General features: G+C 38.6%; 1 protein-coding gene across 8 annotated transcripts in view; it reads left to right on the top strand.

Annotated features, from left to right (window-relative positions):
• Window positions 1-3,309: 3,309 nt before the first annotated feature.
• trip12 (thyroid hormone receptor interactor 12) overlaps window positions 3,310-19,644 on the top strand; it is a 59,468-nt gene continuing 43,133 nt past the window's right edge. For 5 of the 8 annotated variants that reach the window (XM_073849966.1, XM_073849965.1, XM_073849964.1 and 2 more), the window contains exons 1-4: window positions 3,311-3,449; window positions 5,139-5,264; window positions 5,373-6,274; window positions 17,999-18,104. In XM_073849966.1, the coding sequence (XP_073706067.1) occupies window positions 3,352-3,449; window positions 5,139-5,264; window positions 5,373-6,274; window positions 17,999-18,104 (1,232 nt within the window). In that variant the 5' untranslated portion in view covers window positions 3,311-3,351. Of the gene's footprint in view, window positions 3,450-5,138; window positions 5,265-5,372; window positions 6,275-17,998; window positions 18,105-19,644 lie in introns of all 8 variants that reach the window. The other 3 variants (XM_073849969.1, XM_073849968.1, XM_073849967.1) reach the window with 1 other exon arrangement.

The raw sequence follows: 19,644 nt of genomic DNA, 5'->3' as shown, positions 1-19,644 counted from the left end.
GTGACACACCGGTCACGTGGAACAGGAGGATACTCATACTAAGCGGTGTTTTTCTAGATTCCTGTGAACTTGATTTACTCGTCACCTCCCACTATCATACCTGCTGCTACTGTATGTGTTTTCAACTCCAATTTATGTTGATGGTATGTGGCTTAGCAACACCTTTTTACTATAGTTATATTGTACTGTGGGAACCCAGTTTACAGTTTACACTGTAGGTGAGCTTCTGCTCAAAGTAGTCATTTAATTCCATTTAAATGTCGGTCGTGAACATCCGGTTTTGTATAAATGGCAAAAGAGGTTCAAAGTTGCGCTTGTCAGAATTGGCACCCACAGATTTTTCCTCAAAGCTCACCAGGGTTTCCGTTCATTCGAAAAACTATATACACACTTGCCCTCAAGTATTATTATTTTTTTTAATTATTATAATTGCATTTTCGAGGAGCTTTGACTAAATGTTTATTAGCACAGCGCTCTCAGTAATATTATGAATGGGGTTTATAACGAGTTGATTTTTGATGGTGCTCAGAGTTTGGTCAATGTAAATGCACTCAGTTGAACACATTTCACCATATAAAATTTTCTAATTTTATGGTTCATGGTTTTAATTTGCAGCAGCATTTGGCCATTGTGCAGTGAATACGATTGGGTATGTTCAGGCATGCTTTCAGGATGTTATTAGATGGTTTGAATGTATTTAATATCAGTTCCTGAGGTTGTAATGCTTAATAATCAGCCCCACTAATGCTGTAATAGAGCATAAGTATCTTGTCTTGTGTGTAACCTTTGTCTTATCTGCATATGAGTGTTTTAGTAAATGGTAAGTTTAGAACAGGGCTTTTTTTTTGTCAACTGAATCTCTTTGATAATTTTTTTACCCCCTAATATTAAGTTAATATTTTAATTTGAAAACACATTTGAATGCATTTATGTTTTTTGCAGTGCATTGTGCAGTATATAGGTGATTTACCAAAAATGTTAAAATTCGTATTCCTATTATGATTTGATTTACATTTAATCCACCCTGACACTTTTTTTTTGTATATATTGCTCCTGCTTGGACATCCAGACAAAGGGGCCAATAGAAGTAGTTGCTTTTAGGGTGTGTTCACACTTGTAGTTCGGTTTGTTTGGTCCGGACCAAAAATAAAAATGATACATTTGGAACTGGTCCGCTTAGTGTTCACACTGCAATTTTTGACAGCGAACCTAAAGACATAATGATACGTTCACAGCCTGATTGGTTAGGTTAAATGACGTATATTTTGTGACAGAACTTTTGTTTTGGAGACACCGCTTGTTCCCTTTGTGAAAACATGTTGCATCCTGTTTTTGGTTCGTTTAGAAGTGTTTGGTCTGTGTTGCATTCATATTTCATTCGAACTGCACCAGAGTTCGTTTGGAAGCGGACTGAGACCCACTTTTTAGTTGCAACAGTGCCTCAATCCACATCACATTCACACTGATGTTTTATGAAATCAGTACAACAATAAGAGTAATACAAGTACTATTTAATGACAAATACGTTACATTTGTATATGTGCAATAAAATGATTAAAATTATAATAATAATTGTATTTTACACTGGAGGTTAAAATAATATTTATGCCATAAATTATTTGCATTGATTGCACACTGAGAAAATAAATATTCATGTTGTGTCAATCAGGTTTACACACTGCCTTCGAAACTTTTGTCCATCATATTTTAATTTTTTTTTTTTTTTTTGCGTTTTCGCATCCATAGCAAGCATTTTGACAAATACGAAAAAAACAAAAAAAAAACGCATACAATTATTTAGAACTCAGTGTGCAATGACCTTTAAACTAAGGTTTTATTTCAGGAACAATGCAATGAGACCTAAGTTTAGCTGACCACAGGTTTATAAATGCCTCTCATTACAATTCTGCTTAAATGCTGAAACATCTGTCCTCAGAAAAGTTGGAAATTGTGTGAATGTACACGTATCTTAGCACACATTTCTACATCTCCTAAATGCACATGAGACATGTGGAAACAGCATTTTACATGAGCCAAGCAACTAAAAATACTGGATCATGAACTGCTTGTGTTTAAATGAACACAGTTCTGTGCTCTGAAACATGCAGTGCATCAAACTAAATTATTCAACTTTTAGTTTGTTTACAGGAGTGTAACAGCAAGATTGTTTACACTCTTTACATAAAAAGTGATTGATAAATTGCAAATGGCCGCCAATAGTTTTAGAAGAAATGCTAGAAGATACAGTATTAAACATTTCTGGCTTTCTTTACGACTGAATGTTTTACGGAAGCTGATGTTTAGGATAAAGTTGGACTAAAATCATTGATAATTGTCAGCTCAATTGCATAGCATCTATTAGCACAAATCTCAAGCTGTTTCCAAGAAATCTTCAGGTATGAGTTTATGTCTGTCGTTTGTTTTTTAGTCAAATGTGACTTCATGAGTAGATCAGGCCTCCCCATTAGAGTCCACTTAGTTTATAATAGTCTTTCATTTAGATCAACTGATAATCATGCAGAACTGTAGGACACCATCTCGTATACTCGCAGGATAAAGGTGTGGTGGGATTGTGTGTCTCTGCGGTGTCGTAGTGATTGATGGCTAGCGCTGTTCATTACCACTGAACTGAGGAGGACACAAAGGCCCCCCTCTGGCTATTCTGTCTATGTTCAGGATGCGTCTTATCTCACTGTGTTTTTGTGATGCTGGCCAACACACTGTCATCTTTAAAATCGCCTCAAGCTTGATGCCATCATGCATTACTAAGGAAATAGGCACCAAACACAAATCTGATTGGTCAGTGTAGAAGTAATTCATGCTAGTGCATGGTTTTCCTAAGCATTTGTCCTTTTCTCCTTCGGTGTCTGTTTAGAACGCTTTTGTCCTATTGATTGTCTCTCTCTCTCTCAACCCTTCATCATTTTCTTGGTGTCTTCATGGGTCATTTGTGCAGCACTCCTGTGACGTATGTTAATATGAGATGTGAGTAAGGTTATTGATCTGTTACGAGTGGTGGAGCCATGGTTGTGCTGCGGTACATGTCTGTGACTCAAGACGATATTGAGCTTTGCATAAATGGAACAGGGGCATTTGGTTATGGTTGTTTTGACCAGACAGAATGGAGATGAATTGGTCATTTGGGTGTGTGGAAGTGAAGTTTGGTGTATATATTTAACTGGTGGACACTTACAAGTACAGAATGACATTGTCTTGAAGTTCATATTTTGCTAATGGCAAGATGGCTTTCAGCACAGAACATTAACTAACCCTCTTTTTTCTCTCTCTTTATACCTTACCAGTGAATGGTAGTGTCTAGAAAGGGTATGTCCCTTCAGGAGAGAGGTGCCAATGTCCAACCGGCCTAATTCCAATCCAGGGGGGTCACTGCGCCGTTCACAGAGGAACACAGCCGCGGCCCAGCCAATAGACCACACACTTGCAGGAAGGTGAGTATGCAGTGGATACAATGTGCACCAAAGTGCTGTATACAGCCTTGGTTTAAGTCTGTAGGTGCATCTTTATCTACCTGTCTGTATCTAGAGCAGTTGTTCTATTTGTGCAGTGGTTACAATGTTGAGGTCGCATGACCTTTCCAATACTACTCAATCTCAGACTCTTTCGCTCTGTGCATGTATGAATAATGTCTAACTGAAATAGTCCTCCTTTTAAATGGCATCAGTAACTAATAAAATTCGCATCGCTAGTTTTTTTTTTTTGTCAGTCCAAGGCGACAGCCATGTTGACCAGTGCGACATAAACAACATTATTAAGTGCATTTGTAATGGTTCCTTAACCATTTCATTAATGAAACATCAAAGCAGCACTTGTCAGAATCAGCAGCCACAGATTTTTGCTCAAAGCTCAGCAGGGTTTCCGCTTTCCGTTTCCTTAATGATTTTGTTAATTGAATATTTATTAATAATGTTGGTAATAACATGCCTAAACAATAACATTTTTTAAACCTTTTTTCTGGATTATTTAATTTTATTGATTTGATATGGAAATCTTTGTCACATTATAAATAATGCCACTTTTGAATCGTTTTAATGCATTTTTTTACTAACCCCTTAACTGTCACTCCCATTTTTGAACAGCGATGTGAAAATGAAGAATTCAAACTTAAATTTTTTTATTTCATAAACATTGTGTAATATGATTTTGATGTACATTTTCCATGTTAATGCAATGTCTGATTTTAAAATGGCTTCCAAAGGATGAATTTTTTTCAACTTCAAGTTTTCAACTAATATATCATTTCTTATGATTTCTAAAGTGTGATAGGGAAAAGGCAACGAGGAAGTCTGTTTGTGACAAATGTCAGAACTACATAGTTTGTAACACATAAAAAAAGTAATATATCTTTTTAGGAGGCTTAGACCTTTCCAATGATATATAGTTGGTCATGATTAGATTTATTTGTAAAATAGTGAAGTAAATTTGGGCGTCCCACAGAGGGGACAGTGACAGTTAAGGGGTTGAAGTTTTTCTTAAAAACTGACCTCAAACTATTGGACACTAATGTAATAATTTGTGATCTCAGGTCGCAACCTTCTAAGAAGAATTACTTGTTCAGGAAGAAGACTATACTAGTTATGTAATATCAACAGTAGAAAAATATGTAGGTAGGTTATTTAAGGGTGCACAGTCTTCCTCTGTAGTCACATTCGATTGACACTGCATTAGGTTCACACACTCTCAGCTTGAATAAAATATTACGTCCTTTGCCATGGTGCTGTAGATTCAGTAGTAGCACAGCATCTTTGCTGAATAGCATTGCAGGCAAGACTGACAGAATGTGTCTCTTTTATGCCCGATACACAGACATTTGACACTCAGCACTTGTGGGGGGATACATTTGGTCTCTTCTCTTTCAAACAAGTTCTTTATATCCTCCAGCCACAGCCTAATGACTAATAGTTTAGCTGCCCAACTCTGGGTGATGCGCTCAACTTGTGAGAAATGTCTAGATAGAAACTCGTAATGATTGCTGTTTGTCTTTGGCGTTGGGTTGACGGGTGTTTAGGAAGTGCTGTAGGACTGAAGGAGTAGTCAGCTCATGAAATTGAATTTGAGGTGTTCCTCATCTACTGCCCATCCCACACTGCTCTCTGCTGTTTAATTCCCAACCTCTCCAGGTTGCAGCCAGAGCAAGTAAACCAAAAAGCAAATTCCCCACCTGAAAGTAGAAGATCTAATTCTAAGGCTTCCAAAGCCCCGCCCAGCTCTGCCGTCGGCTCCGCCCGCGGCCACGCCTCTCGAAGGTATCGCTTTTTCCTCCTGTATTGCGTGTGGGTATGGCAAGTTCACCGTGTGGCGACTGCTCTGTCTTTGGTGCTCAAGTCTTTCCCCTTTTCTGTTTGTTTTTACAGGAACAGCCTCTCTCTATCCGTGGGTTCACACTCGATTCCAGATCCAGACTTGGAAGCAGCAGGGACTTCGGGCACGCAGGGGAGACGGGAGGGCAGCAGCACCCGTGCTCTCAAACGCAGCTCCGCTTCAGAGCCCAACATCACTTTTTCGCCCAGCCCGGCCAAGCGGCCCAAAGCGGTGTCCAGCCACCTTTCGGAGAGTTCATCCAGCGGGCCGTCGGCCCCCACAACCTCACCTGAAGTTACAGAGCCGAGGAAGGCTCCAGCGTCTGTCAGCAACAAGTCCAAAAAGAGACGGTTAGCAGCCGAGCCGGCTCCCGCCAGAGCCCTGAGCAAGAAGAACGTGTCCTACCCTGGCCCCAGTGGGGCCCCGAACACCCCCTCTCAAAAGCGCAAGAAGGCAGACGCCTCTTCGTTGTCGTCCTCCTCTTCTTCCTCCCTCCCCAGCTCGAGCAGCGCGGCAGGCCCCCTGCCACCCCGCAGCGAGGCCAGCCGGGCAGCCAAACCCACCAAGCTGGCGTCCAAATCGGCCGCCTCAGCCAAAGCTGGGTGTAGCACCGTGACTGACTCCTCCTCTTCCTCTGCCTCTTCCTCATCCTCCTCTTCCTCTTCCTCCTCGGCCGCCACAGGCGCCAACAGCTGTGCCCCTCAGGGTGCCCGGCTAAAGCAGGGCAAGGACCAGAGCAAAGCGCGACGGTCGCGCTCCGCGTCCTCCCCTTCCCCCAGAAGGAGCAGCCGAGATAAAGAGCAGAGCAAGGCTGCTGGCTCCTCCAAGTTTGACTGGACATCCCGCTTCAACTCCAAAGTCAACCTGCCAAAGCCCAGACTGTCCCTGCCGGGATCGGCCAAGGCTGAGACCTCCTCCAAGCCTGGGCCCTCCGGACTACAGGCCAAACTAGCAAGTGAGTGTTCAAACTGCTTCTGTTTTTTCAAAGGAATGTTCAAAACAAGTTAACAAGCTCTAATTCATGTTATGGGATGTCCAAGTTAGACCGAATAGGAGTGTAGGCAATCTTATGGAGACTAGTGTTGTCACGAAACTTAAATATCAGTAGTCTCTGCAAAGTAACCGTTTCACTACCATAAGAAAAAAAAGCTACAGAAACTGGTTAATTTAAATATTCGCGAAAACCCTGATCAGATCCTCCAGTTTTCCGCGATTCTGCGATCGCTGAATCCACAACAAAATGTACACACTTTTTTTGTGATCCTGCATAATTTGCCATTTCACCGCAAAATAATCACAAAATGAAGGTCTCGCATAAAAATCCTGAAGGGACTGTTTAATAATAATGATTATCAAATGATAAAATTAAACAATATAGGGCTGCACAATATCTCTACTACACAAAGCCGTAATTCACTGACAAGCTGGGCGCTTTTGCATTTCATTTTGAAACTAAATCTTCCGCCATCGTCTTGTCAGTCAGCTCGACTCTCCTCACATGATCAATGAAATCTGACTCCGAGTGCTGATCTGTGATGTACGACTGTAGTTCGGCGCACTGCATAAAGCAGCGGTGTTCAGTTAATTGTAGCGTCTGTTCTCTAACTGAACTTAATGTTTTTATTACTATAAAAAATCAAAACGACGTTGCCACGGTGTTATTACAGAAATATTACAGATATAAATAACTGAACAGATCTGCCAGCAGATGGCGGCAAGTGACTGATTTAATTACTGAATCATTTCATTGATTTGATTCATTCGAACGGATGGTTCATTCAGAAATAAAGCAAGTGACTCTGTTAGAATGGGAAATTGAATTATTTCACTAGATTCGTTTAAAAACGCACGTTCATTCATAAACGAAACACCGCTGTGTTTGAGTGGAGATGCGCAGCGGCTCAGTTGTGACTTGTTTCAGACTACTTTTGACGACGAAATAGAGCAAAATCAGGCAATAGTGTTATAGTCAGACAATGAAAGTCATTTAATAATAACTTATTTATTTAACTGCTGTATTAAACAATTTCTAATTTACAAAGTATTTACAAAGAAAGTATTAAAAGCTGTCACTCGGTTAGTGAAGTCCTTGTGTTCTTTTGCGTGATGCTTTTGAAGACGCTTGATTAAATTTGTGGTGTTGTAATTCGAAACACTACTTCAACCTCTTGAAACTTTGGCTTTGCAAATATTAATATTTGCAGTGCTTCTAGATGCTGTATCAAGAGTAAAATATTTCCAGATCAGGGACATGTTTACCGCGCTGAGGTACAGTAGATTTTGCATGTGGAAGTTCCCTCTGAACTCGCCTGTCACACTCACGTCACATGTGCTTGTGTAACCAGCGCAACGTATTGTAAATGTATTTTATTTTTAAGGCAATGTTTTAAAATAACTGTGTTCTTGTATGAATTATTATAGTTTTTACAGTAGACTATTATTTCTTCCTATTTATTTAATCAAACTCTGGTAACGGTATTGAATTTGAATCGGTCACACATCACCGATATCCGATCCATTCAAAAAGCTTGGATCGGCGTCGATACCAATCCAGAGTATCGGATCGATGCAACCCTACTTTAAAACCTCAAATGCTTGTCATGTCTCGTCTCTGCGATGCACATGCGTAGTCTGTGTAATCCGTGTCAATACAGTTAGGGTATGTTGAAAAACTCCCATCTTGTTTTCGTCTTTACAGTCGTCCTACAACGCTGTTTTACCTTTTTTTGTGAAGGATGTTTAATCTTCTTTGTATGTTCACATTGATTTTGAAGTTGAGAAGAAAACGAGATGTGAGTTTTTCGACATACACTAACTGTATTGACCCGGAACACACAGACTACGCATCGTAGAGACGAGACAAGACGAGCATTTGAGGTTAAAAAGTACCTAAATTGTCAATCTGCTTCGAAAATGACCGATCGTTTTGCTAGATAAGACCCTTCTTCTTCAGCTGGGATCGTTTAGATCCTTTTGAAGCTGCGTTTAAACTGCATTTTGGAAGTTTCAATTAGGGGAGGCACCATACATATCCATTATATGGAGAGAAATCCTTCCTCAAATGTTTTCCTCAAAAAAACGTAATTTCTTTACTACTGAAGAAAGAAAGACACGAACATCTTGGATGACAAAAGGGTGAGTATGTTATCTGTAAATTTTTGCTCTGGAAATGAACTGATACTTTAATATCAGGGTTGGGCTCTTTTGGTTAGGTTGGATGTCAGTGTGAGCACACACTTGAACTATTGTACATTCTTTAGTTTCAACATAGTGCACATGTACAACACCAGCTGCATGGGTGCTAGAACCAGACTTCGGGCACCTGCCACCAGTGATGCAACTGACACGCACGATTACCGTGACAGACCTGATCTATCCGGATCGTCTTTTGCGACGACAGACTTGTGGATAGATATGAGATTGATTCAATCCAGAATATATGAAGGATATTACACATTGTGCCGCTTATTCTGCATTTAATCCTGTTAGGAGATGATTGGGGACATGCACACTTACAACTAGTGGTGCACCAGTCAGGAGATTTGAGGCAGATGTGATTGGCGACATTTTAACACCAAAATCAGTCAATGCCAATCACCAGTATTTATTTTTAAGAGGGCATGATACCCGAAGTCTTGTTTTAGCTGTAAGTGCCTCTTGTCACACACACACCAATGATATGCACAAAAATAAAAGTATATCAGTTACATGAAACTGGTTAGTTCTAAAACTGCTCAAGAAAGAAATGTATTAATATTTATAGTTTCAGTGTTTGGTTCTAAAAATGATTAATAAGAATCAGCAAAAAGATGTGATGTAGTTATTGAAGGTTGAAACACATGGTTAAACATCTTTATCTCTGTTTATAAACAGGCATGCATTCATTTCTCTTTAAACATATTTTTAATGTTAAAATAAAATAGTGCTGGGCTGTTCATCTGAATTGCAGCACGTTTGATGAATTTGTGAAATGATTCATCCCTTTAGTCATTAGAGTAACATTGTGCAGTATGTGTGATTTCATATGTGCTGCAGCTAATAAAAGATGAGTTCTGAATTTAGATCGGCATCAGCCCATCAAGCAGCACACATATGCACGTTCTGTTAACTGAAATGTAGATGAACAGCCTGAAGTTCTTAGGCAGTCATACTCTAACTTAAGCACCCTTATGATGGGTACATGTTTTTTGTGTTTTACTATGAAGTATAATTCTTATGTACTACTTCTGGGTCATATTTTAGCCCCAAATCAAAAAGAAAGCTCAAGAAATTATTTATAAGTGAACCCTACTTTTCAGGCTGTTAAAGTTCACTTTCATAACGAAAATTTACAGATAATGTACTCACCCCCTTGTCATCCAAGATGTTTGTGTCTTTCTTTCTTCAGTCATAAAGAAATAGTTTTTTGAGGAAAACATTTCAGATTTTTTTTTCTCCATATAGGGAACTTCTGTGTTGAGTTTGAACTTCCAAAATGCAGTTTAAATGAGTCTTCAAATGATCCCAAGTGTGTTTGTAAACCATCCCAGCCAAGGGAGAAGGATCAGTTTTTTTTTTTTTTTTTTTAAATTACAATTTATATACTTTTGAACCTCAAACGCTCATCTTGTCTAGCTCTGCCTGAACTCTCATCTCATTTTCTCCCTTAACTTCAAAATCGTCCTACATCGCTGTTTTACCTTTTTTGTTAAGGGTGTTTGATGATCTTGGTATGTTAATTTTGCAAACAAAGGGTTGATACTTCTGCAACAATGTAGGATGATTTGGAAATAATTTTTGAAGTTGAGAGAGAAAATAAGATGGGAGTTTTTTGACATACCCTAACTGTCTTAAACCGGAAAAAAACAGAGTTCAGGCAGAGCTAGACAAGACGAAAGTTTGAGGTTAAAAGTATACATTTATATATATGTTTTTGAATAACCGGTTGTTTTGTTAGATAAGGTGCTTCTTCCCTGGCTGGGATCATTTAAAAACCACATTTGGGATAAAACAGCATTTGAACTGTATTTTGGAAGTTCAGATTTCGGGCACCATAGGAGTCCACTATATAGAAAAAAATCCTGAATGTTTTCCTCAAAAAACTATTTCTTTATGACTGAAGAAAGAAAGACATGAACATCTTGGATGACAAGAGGGCGAGTCATAATCTGTACATTTTTGTTCTGGAAGTGGACTACTTTAAGAGCTGTTACTTTAATGAGACGTGAACACATTTTCACACTTATTTATACTTTTTTTTTTTTTTTCCCTTCAAATTAACATTTGTGTATTATGCGCAAAAATAGATGTGTAAATTCTTTACGTGTATGTGGACATTTTGTAATTTTGTTATGAAATATAACTTGAGTGTTTTTGACAGGTTTCAAGGTCTCAAGCTTGGTCAATTGCAGGTATTTTTACCGTATTCATTTTAGCTGATCCTTGACCTGAGGGCTAATACACTGAACAGCCCTGCCTCCACAAACCGGTGTCTTCACTAAAGGCATGATGGTTGTGATTGTGATCATTTCTAGCCCCAGTAATAGCGGATGGGGTTTTGGCTCTGGTCATGGCAGGGGGAGCTGGCTCAGATTACAGTCCAGTTCAGTGCCAGTGTACTGGTCTAAAAATACCAGCCTTCTGCTGCCTTACAGTATTGTATGGACAAGAGTCGCGGCTGGATGCATGCTGAGGTAGGAAGGGCTTTTGGTGTAGTTACTTTGCCGTGTGGATTGGCCTAGCATAGCTTTAGAGTATCAGAATGCCCAGAGGTTGGTCCAAACGCTGGCATGTGTGGATATTTAGGCTAATGAGTCCTGCCGGTCGAATGTTTAGGATCACATCAGCGGTATTGTTTGGATGTTTTGTCTGTGGTTTTTCCACTAAGGGTTGCTGTGAAGTGTCCTGCGAAGACTTGTTGGAAGTGTTTATTTTGAGTGCGAGAGGTCATCCTGTGAAGACGTAGGTCAGGTCGGGTTGATTATGGAAGGACGGTCTCTGATATGAAGAGTCACGGGAGGGCATTCTGCCAAAGGGCAGGGGGCAGTGCATTGCTCAGAATAGACCCTCAGTGTTAGGGATTGACCACCAGACTGGAGCTGTTGGAGGCGTGAGTGATTCATCTGACTTTACAGGGAAAGCGCTGTCAGAGGTCTTTTAAAGGTTCTTTCATTTTTCCCTTCTCTTTCTTTCTATATTCAGTAGTGTAAAGATACACTGTATATCATATGGGTGCTTCAAGTTTAGTAAGCAATTTAGTTTATGTACCACTCGTTCCTGATGTAACTCTAGGTTGTTAATGGTAGCTAAGCAACATTTACTATTTTTAATAGTGCATATTAATAGAGAATTCAAGAGATGTTTGTGCATTGTATAGCTGATTTGGTCAGAGTTGTGTATTAGTGTTGTTATTTTTAAAAAAAAAAGACAAAGCTTTATAATATTGTTAAAAATTACAATCAGCTTGTTAGGAGCAAAGCAGGGCCCCTTTCTTGAATCAGTGACTTAAGACCAAAATGTAAAATGGTTTTAGGTAGTGAATAATTTTTTTTTCCACTTTAGAGTGGTCCTATTATGCTCTATTGCAGAGTCTTTATTTTGTTTTGGGGGTGCACTAGAACATGCTCTCATGCTTGGTGGTTCAAAAAACGCATTATTTTTCACATAATTTACATTTATTACAGTAGCTTTCTCTCCAGGCTGGCACAAATGGCTCGATTAGTTACGGGTTTGATGAAGGTCCACCTTCCGCAAAACGAAATGTGTTGTGATTGGTTAGCAGTCCTACTGCGTTGCGATTGGCGAACAACTTAGATGGCATTTCGGTCCTGCCATGCCCCTTCCCAAAGCAGCAAGATCCGTGTACAACTGCACAAGCTAGATTAAAGTGATTCTTACTTTTTAAATATGGATATTTTTCTTACAAAAACACATTGTATTGCTAAAGGAGGCTTTTACTGACCCCTCCGGAGCCATTTGAGGCTATTTTTGTTATGGATCGACTTGTTTTGGACTGATGGAGAGAAACACTTGTCTATGCCGTTCTAAAGTTTAAGAGTGCCAGGATTATTTTTAATATATAATATTGTATTTGTCTGAAAGAAGTACATCATATACACCTAGGATGCATGGAGGGCGAGTAAATGATACGCTACAGTAGTGTTGGTTCTATCGTCAGCCTGCGAGATCGCGGATGCATAAGTTTATCATTATTGTGCTAATTTATTTATTTATTTAAATAACCCAACCCGCCAACGATTTGAATTTCCGTAGGCGGGATTTATTTGATAATATTCTAATGGACCGCGTTGTGACATCAAAGCATCCGGAAAACAAAAGCTGTAGTCCAAAGGAGCCATTCGTTGTAGTTCTTGAAAAAGGATTTTTTAAAAACTAAATATCTCCCTTTGTAGTGGACTTTGAGATTTGTAACTTTGAGATGTTTTTTTATGTCCAAACATATGCACCACACACTAATAACAGGAGCCTTTTTACATTTGTCTGCCTTTTAAAAGGCAGTTTCTTTTTTGTCAGTAGGCAAAGCTTATAGAAAGGCAGAAATACAGTTTCCACTTGTAGTTTGTGAAACAGCAGCACCTCTGGGCATGTGAATGTACTCATTTTATTGGCTGGCCAGTTTTCTTTGTAGTGCAATGGAGAAGGGATTAGACCACTTCTCCATTAAAAAAAATGTTGCATTAATGACATGTAAATATTCAGACGGACATTAACAGACTCATTAACAGCTATAAATTGTTCATCTAGAATTTTTATTAGGGATGATCCGATACAATTTTTTTTGACCGATACAGATTTTAACAAACAATTATTGGCTGATACTGATATTGGTCAATTGCATAAAGCAATTAAAAAAAAAAAAAAAAAATTGGATTGTTTACTCCGAGCAGAATCGGTGTTTAGCTGTTATATTTAAAATGTTTTCTTTGCCTATAATAGTAATAAGGCAGAAAAATCTGGTAGCCTATCTTGTGCTTTAGCCAATAAATACAGCATCATCTTTTCTATATTTTGACAATGTATTAAACGAAAGAAAAAACTGTCAGTGTTTTAAAGACATTAAAGTGTTTTTTCAAGATTTGCAGCATGGATTAAAAAGCGCTACCCCTAAGTGGTTTGAGAGGAAATTAGCCTATATTAAAGATGTTCATGTCTTTCTTTCATCAGTTGTTAAGAAATAGTTTTTTGAAGAAAACATTTCAGAATTTCTGTGAGTTTGAACTTCCAAAATGCAGTTTCAAAGGTCTCTAAACAATCCCAGCCGATTAAGAAGGGTCTTATCTAGGTAAACAATCATTTTTTTGTTTTAAATTTATTTTTTTAACTTCAAATGCTCATCTTGTCTAGCTCTGCATGAACTCTGTGTATTTTGGTTCATGACAGTTAGGGTACGTCAAACTCCCATCTCATTTTCTCCTCTTGCTTCAAAATCGTCAAACAAAGTAACCCAACAGGCGCTGGCCAACGGCCCGATGACTTGGTGTCCCAGCCTTTAGTGTAAAGGTTTAAAAAATTTGGTCAGAAGGACGTATGTTAGAGTAATACCTTAAGATGCTACCTACATAGGGCGCACACACTAGGCTTTGGGACTGGGCATATGTTTAGAATCAGAATCAGAATCAGAATCAGAATGAGCTTTATTGCCAGGTATGTTTGCACATACTAGGAATTTGTTTTTGTGACAGAGCTCCACAGTGCTACAGAAAGACAGTGACAAGACGATACATATTATAAAAAGAACAATATAGAGGTATACAAGACAGACAATGTGCAAAAATAGCAAAGACATTTGAATGGAGTAAGTATGTGCTTTAAATAAATAACGGAAAAAAGAATAAAGAATGTATAGTGTTGTATGTTCCTTTAGTCAAAGAAAGGGAGCATATCTCCTACTGATTATTTTCTAAAAGGCTGGTGAGGAGCTGAATGCGTCGTTAAGCGTAGATAGTACGGTGTGACTTAATTAACACAGTGCTAATGAGATGACGTGCAGAATGTGCTGGTTTCTGTGGAAACTGTCAAAACAAGTGTTCTGTATGTAGTAAAGTGCTCGTTGTGAGCAGTGGTCAAAGTCAGAGCTGGGTTATGGGTTAATGCTATACTATGCTACCCTGGAAATCCAGAGGTCTCGCGAGAGCACAATTTGAGTTGTCTCTGCAAGACACTCTGGCATCGAGCAATGATGCATGTTACTGCAATACGTAAGCAGTTCTGGGAACCAATCAAATCGGTGTATCTGATGTAGGCGGGCCAGGGGCGAGCTAAGCTGATGACGACAGCGCTGCGACGTCCGGAATCATTTAGTAAACATTGAAAGAGATCTACTGAAGAACACCAGTTGTTTGAAACGGCTGAACGAGTTAGACTCGGCTTTTCATATAAAACCGCGCTCGAATCGTTCCTTTGCAAGAAGGACGTTTTTGCTTCTTTTGCCGACTGGATACGGCAAGAGTTTAATCCATCAGTTAGCTCCGCTGGTAGTTAAGCGTATGGGGCTTAGTGAAAACCCACTGGTGGTTGTAGTCTCGCCGTCGATCGCCCTTATGGAGGACCAGGTGAAAGAGGAGAGGAAATACGGTCTTTCGGCTCTGCAACTTGGCGACCACGAAGAGGAACAGATCCGAGGCGGGCAATGCCAGATAGCATTCAGCAGTGGCGAGAAATGTTATCGAACAAGGTCTACCGGGACAAATGATCGGGATTGTGGTGGATGAGGTCCATCTCATTTACAAATGGTAAGAGTCACTTGGTAAACTTACTGTAACGAAAAACTGAACTATTCAATAGTAATACAGTAGCCTAACTTGAACAGGACGATATGTCTCGCTGCTGAATGAAACGCTAGCGTCCATCCCAAGCGTGCCGTAGTTGTTCTGAAAAGTGAAGCCAAAAGTTTTTGATCGCCCCCCGGTGGCTGGCTGCAGTATAGGTCATAAACCCCGCCCTCTCCATGTAATCTAATGGGACGTGAGCCAAACTAAATAATCGAATTACACGGCAAATAATTTTTTTCCAAAGGTGATTTCCATCGTGTGAGGTAGTTCTTATAATGCTGATTCATGCTCAGGTGTTCGTTTTTCTAATAAGTTTGCTTTTAAGTAGTTATTTGATGCTATAAAAACGGGGTGTGGTGTCATGATTGTGATCGTGCGATTGGGTCTGCGGGAGGTTGGGGCGGGACTTTGACACCGTGGCTCCGCCTCACGACACTACTGCGCATGCTCTGGCTCCAAATGACGTAACTTCCCCCAAGATGGTAGCGGCCATATTGAGCTGTTTTGGCTTCACTTTTCTATAGTGGAAAGAAGCGGAAACGTGTTGTCCATCTTTTTTACAGTCTATGGTCCATCCACATATTAGTTGATAGTTAATGAATAGTTTGATCGGACCTAATTGTTTTATGAGGTTGATTCGGCTGTCATAATTAATAGTTATTAATCTTGTCACATTGTTTGTTATAACATTGAAATCCACTCTTATATGTTCACCGTCGCTCTGGATACGTCACACCGTGTATTGTTGTGATTGGTCGTGGCATTATCCAATTGCATGCAGTGAGAGTTTCAAATGCACACTTGGTGCCGCCCCTCGAGTTGTCGCCCCTTTTCATTGCTTGATGCCAGACCCTTAATCTTAATAGATTAGGGTCTGGATTTTTCCAGGCTAATACTATGCTATTATTCCCATTGTTTTCACATAGTTTGTTCTGTTGATCATATTTGTCTCTTGGCATTTCTTTGTAATTTCTGTTGTCTGTTAGATGATCTTGTGTCTCGTGTGTTTCTGCTTCGGTCTAGTGTAAATACTGTTTTTTGATGCTTTTTAGGTAATTGTTGCTATTTACACAATGTTCAGTATTATATTTGTGTAATACAGTAGTGATTGTAATTCCCCCGGTGCTACCACATCAATTCTGGATGCCTACAGTAGAGCTGTGTGAGGAACAGACCCTAATTGAAGTGACTTTTAATCTAAAAATCTTTACCTCTGCTGCAGCTCTTAAATCTCATCACACAAAATGTGTGGTAACCAGTGTTTTTTTTTTCCTCATTAGGCATGTTTACATGCATTCATTTTAAACCAAATGACTCCAGTCTGATTTCAGATTCAGAAAATAGTTTTTGCATTCTAAACATTGCAGTCCAATTCACATATGTGCCCCTGGACCACAAAACCAGACATAAAGGTCAATTTCAAGATTTATTCATCATCTGAATGGTGCATAAATAAGCTTTCCATTGATGTTGCTTAGGATATGACAATATTTGAACGAGATACAACTATTTGAAAATCTGTAATCTGAGGGTGCAAAAAAATCTAAATATTGAGAAAAACGCCTTTAAGGTTGTCCAAATTGTTCTTAGCAATGTATATTACTTATCAAAAATAATAGATAAAATTATTTATATATTTATAATAGAAAATATCTTTAAGGAGCATGATCTTTACTTAATATCCTAATGATTTTTCCTAATGCATAAAAGAAAAATTGATAATTTAGACCCATCTGCTTTTTCAGCTTTTTACTTTATTTAAACTTTTTTTTAAAATTATTATTATTATTATTACTTTGCATCAGCGTGTATGCTGTGCCTCCAAAGGTTTTTTATTCGTTTTTGCTAATAAACGTTGTGTTTCTTTATTTGGTTTCACAGTGTTTGTTGATTTTCAGCAATTTTCAGTCTTTCAGTAATTTCTCATTTTATATTAGGCATATAATGTGGTGTGTTTTTAATGGTTTTGTTAATAAAAGTTCTATGAGTTTGACTTGTATTTTGTTGCTGCTTGAATTGAGTCAATGCCGAATTGCCGGTAATTTGAAAGTGAAAGTAAAATGCACACGGCGCATTTATTTAAAAGAGAAGGAAAGGAAGGAAATGGGAAAAACTTAAACCAACTAACCTGTTTTGGACTTATTTTTTATTTAAATAAATGTTTTTGTTATTACATAGAGTAAAGTACTGAAAAAAGGTACCATTGGAACCAAATTTCAGGTACAGTACTGGTTAAAATGTGAAAGATACTTAACCCTAAAATCAGTCCAGTCGTGTAATGTGGCTGTTGTAATATGGAGCCTACTGTGGGACATACTTTATTTTTAAAAGAGTTATTAAAAGTGCATAAACTGCAAAAGAGACTGTTCCCCAGGGGCGTTCTGTGCGTGCTGTCAGACGAGGAGATAAACACGCACAAGCAAAGTATACTTGGGGTTTCACCATGCATTATAGATCAAGTAACAACATTTGTACCATTTGTAAATGGCAATGCATTCACTTACATGTATTTGAGAATCAGATAATTGATGCCACTAGTTTGTGAATGGTTTAAATTAAAAAAGAAAAAGCAGAATATAAGCGATACATCTGTCGTACTGCGCTATTGTGGCTGCAGTGTGTCACCTGACAAGCATGACACGTCGCCATGGAAATAAGGTGATGCATTCTAAAATAATGTTCACTCTAGGATATTTAAAACTTGCGTGCGAGGTTTAATTCTGTCCTTTTTGATGTATGATTGTATCCTGCTGAGGAATAGCAAGCTGATCTTTGTTTGATTGATTAAAACATGCTGTTCTCCTGTGATTCTCTCAGTGACTGGCTTCTAATTTAGTCTTGCTGTCCTTGAACTGTCTCTTAGTTTTAACCTTTGTTCTGATTAAGTGTATTGCTGTGTGTTTCTCTAGGTTTGAGGAAGTCCACTAAGAAGCGTAGTGAGTCTCCCCCAGCAGAGCTCCCCAGCTGTCGGAGGAGCACACGTCAGAAGACCACGGGCTCTTGCGCCAGCACCAGGTACTGAACCGCCTGCTGATCTAGAACATGCATAAGCTAAACAATACATGCATATGCTATCTGGCTGTGTGCACGGTGTGCATGACATTTGTTTCTTCATCAGCACAGTATGCGCATACTATACATCAGCATTAAGAGATTCCCTCAACTCTAGTTTTAACTAGTACAAAATGTTTTTTTAATCGCTCGTAATGTTTGGGGAAAAGTTGCACAGGCGCTGGCCAATAATGAATCTTTCTGGTGTACATGTGTTGATGCAATGTCGTGCGGAGTATACTAAATGCTATGTGTCTGACTGCACACATGCAATAAAAAATGAGGTTAATAGGGAATTAATAAAAGCCAAATTAATATTACACCGATGATGTTTGTGAGGGATAAATTTGCAGGATTTACGATGTCGTGCACTTTATAAACATTGCATTTTTCCACAACTGTCAAAACTCTTCTGGAGTGTTTTAGGAAAGATCTATTATTAGCTTAGTAACTGAGTAATCGGTCGATAATTCTGACAATTAGTTGAGTTATTGCATAGTTTTGTGTGATAATAAAAACAGACTTAAGCAAACACTTTAAAGACTTAAAAATGACTTAAATGTAATTAATAACAATGAGGCAGTTGTAATTGGTTCAAAAAAACCACAAAAGCAAGTAATCATGTAGTTTTATTGAACAAAATTGTTAAAATTCATAATGTGCACATCACCGCAAGTGTCTAAACGAACTAAACTGAACATATTTCGTGTTGGTGTTTGCATAGATTTATAAACTATTTTCTTTAGAAATCGGATAGAATGGTGCATAAGTTTCCAAGATGCATATGTGCATTCAATCAATTATTTGATCCTCTGCTGATTTTGCAGTTTGCCCACTGACAAAGAAATGATCAGTATATAATTTTAATGGTAGGTTTATTTTAACAGTAAGAGACAGAATAACAACAAAAAAATCCAGAAAACACATTTTAAAAAAGTTATAAATTAATTAGCATTTTACTGAGTGAAATAAGTATTTGTTCCCTTATCAATCAGCAAGATTTCTGGCTCCCATGTGTCTTTTATACAGGTAACACGCTGAGATTACAAGCACTCTCTTAAAGGCAGTGCTCTTAATCTCAGTTTGTTACCTATATATTGTAATCAAGGAATCGTGACAGCCCTACTGATCGCACGTATTGTTCCTGCCAAGTGCTGCTACTCTAAGGTCTATTGTGTCTGGATCATAGACAATTCAATACATATTAGTCCTTTTATTTGAGTTGCATTCACATTTACTGCTGTTCAGTGAATTTTCATTGTCATTCTGTCTAAGCAGTGCTTCATACATGGCTACACAATAGACAAAGGACCTTTTTGTTTACATAACTGCATCTTTCGATTTACTATAACTACTATTTAGCCCTCTCCTCTAACGCTGGGCAGTGTTCTGTGGTAACTGCAGTTGGGTGTTCCTGTTCAGTTACTTACTTTACTGGAACTTCCAGTTCATCCTAATAACAAATCTGGTGAAGTCGTTTGGATTATATAGCAGAAGAGTTGGC

This window comes from Garra rufa, chromosome 11, assembly GCF_049309525.1.
Source record: "Garra rufa chromosome 11, GarRuf1.0, whole genome shotgun sequence".
NCBI classification, from domain to species: Eukaryota; Metazoa; Chordata; class Actinopteri; order Cypriniformes; family Cyprinidae; genus Garra; species Garra rufa.
The sequence above is the reverse complement of the archived record's forward strand: the minus strand, read 5'-3'. Positions and strand labels throughout refer to the sequence as shown.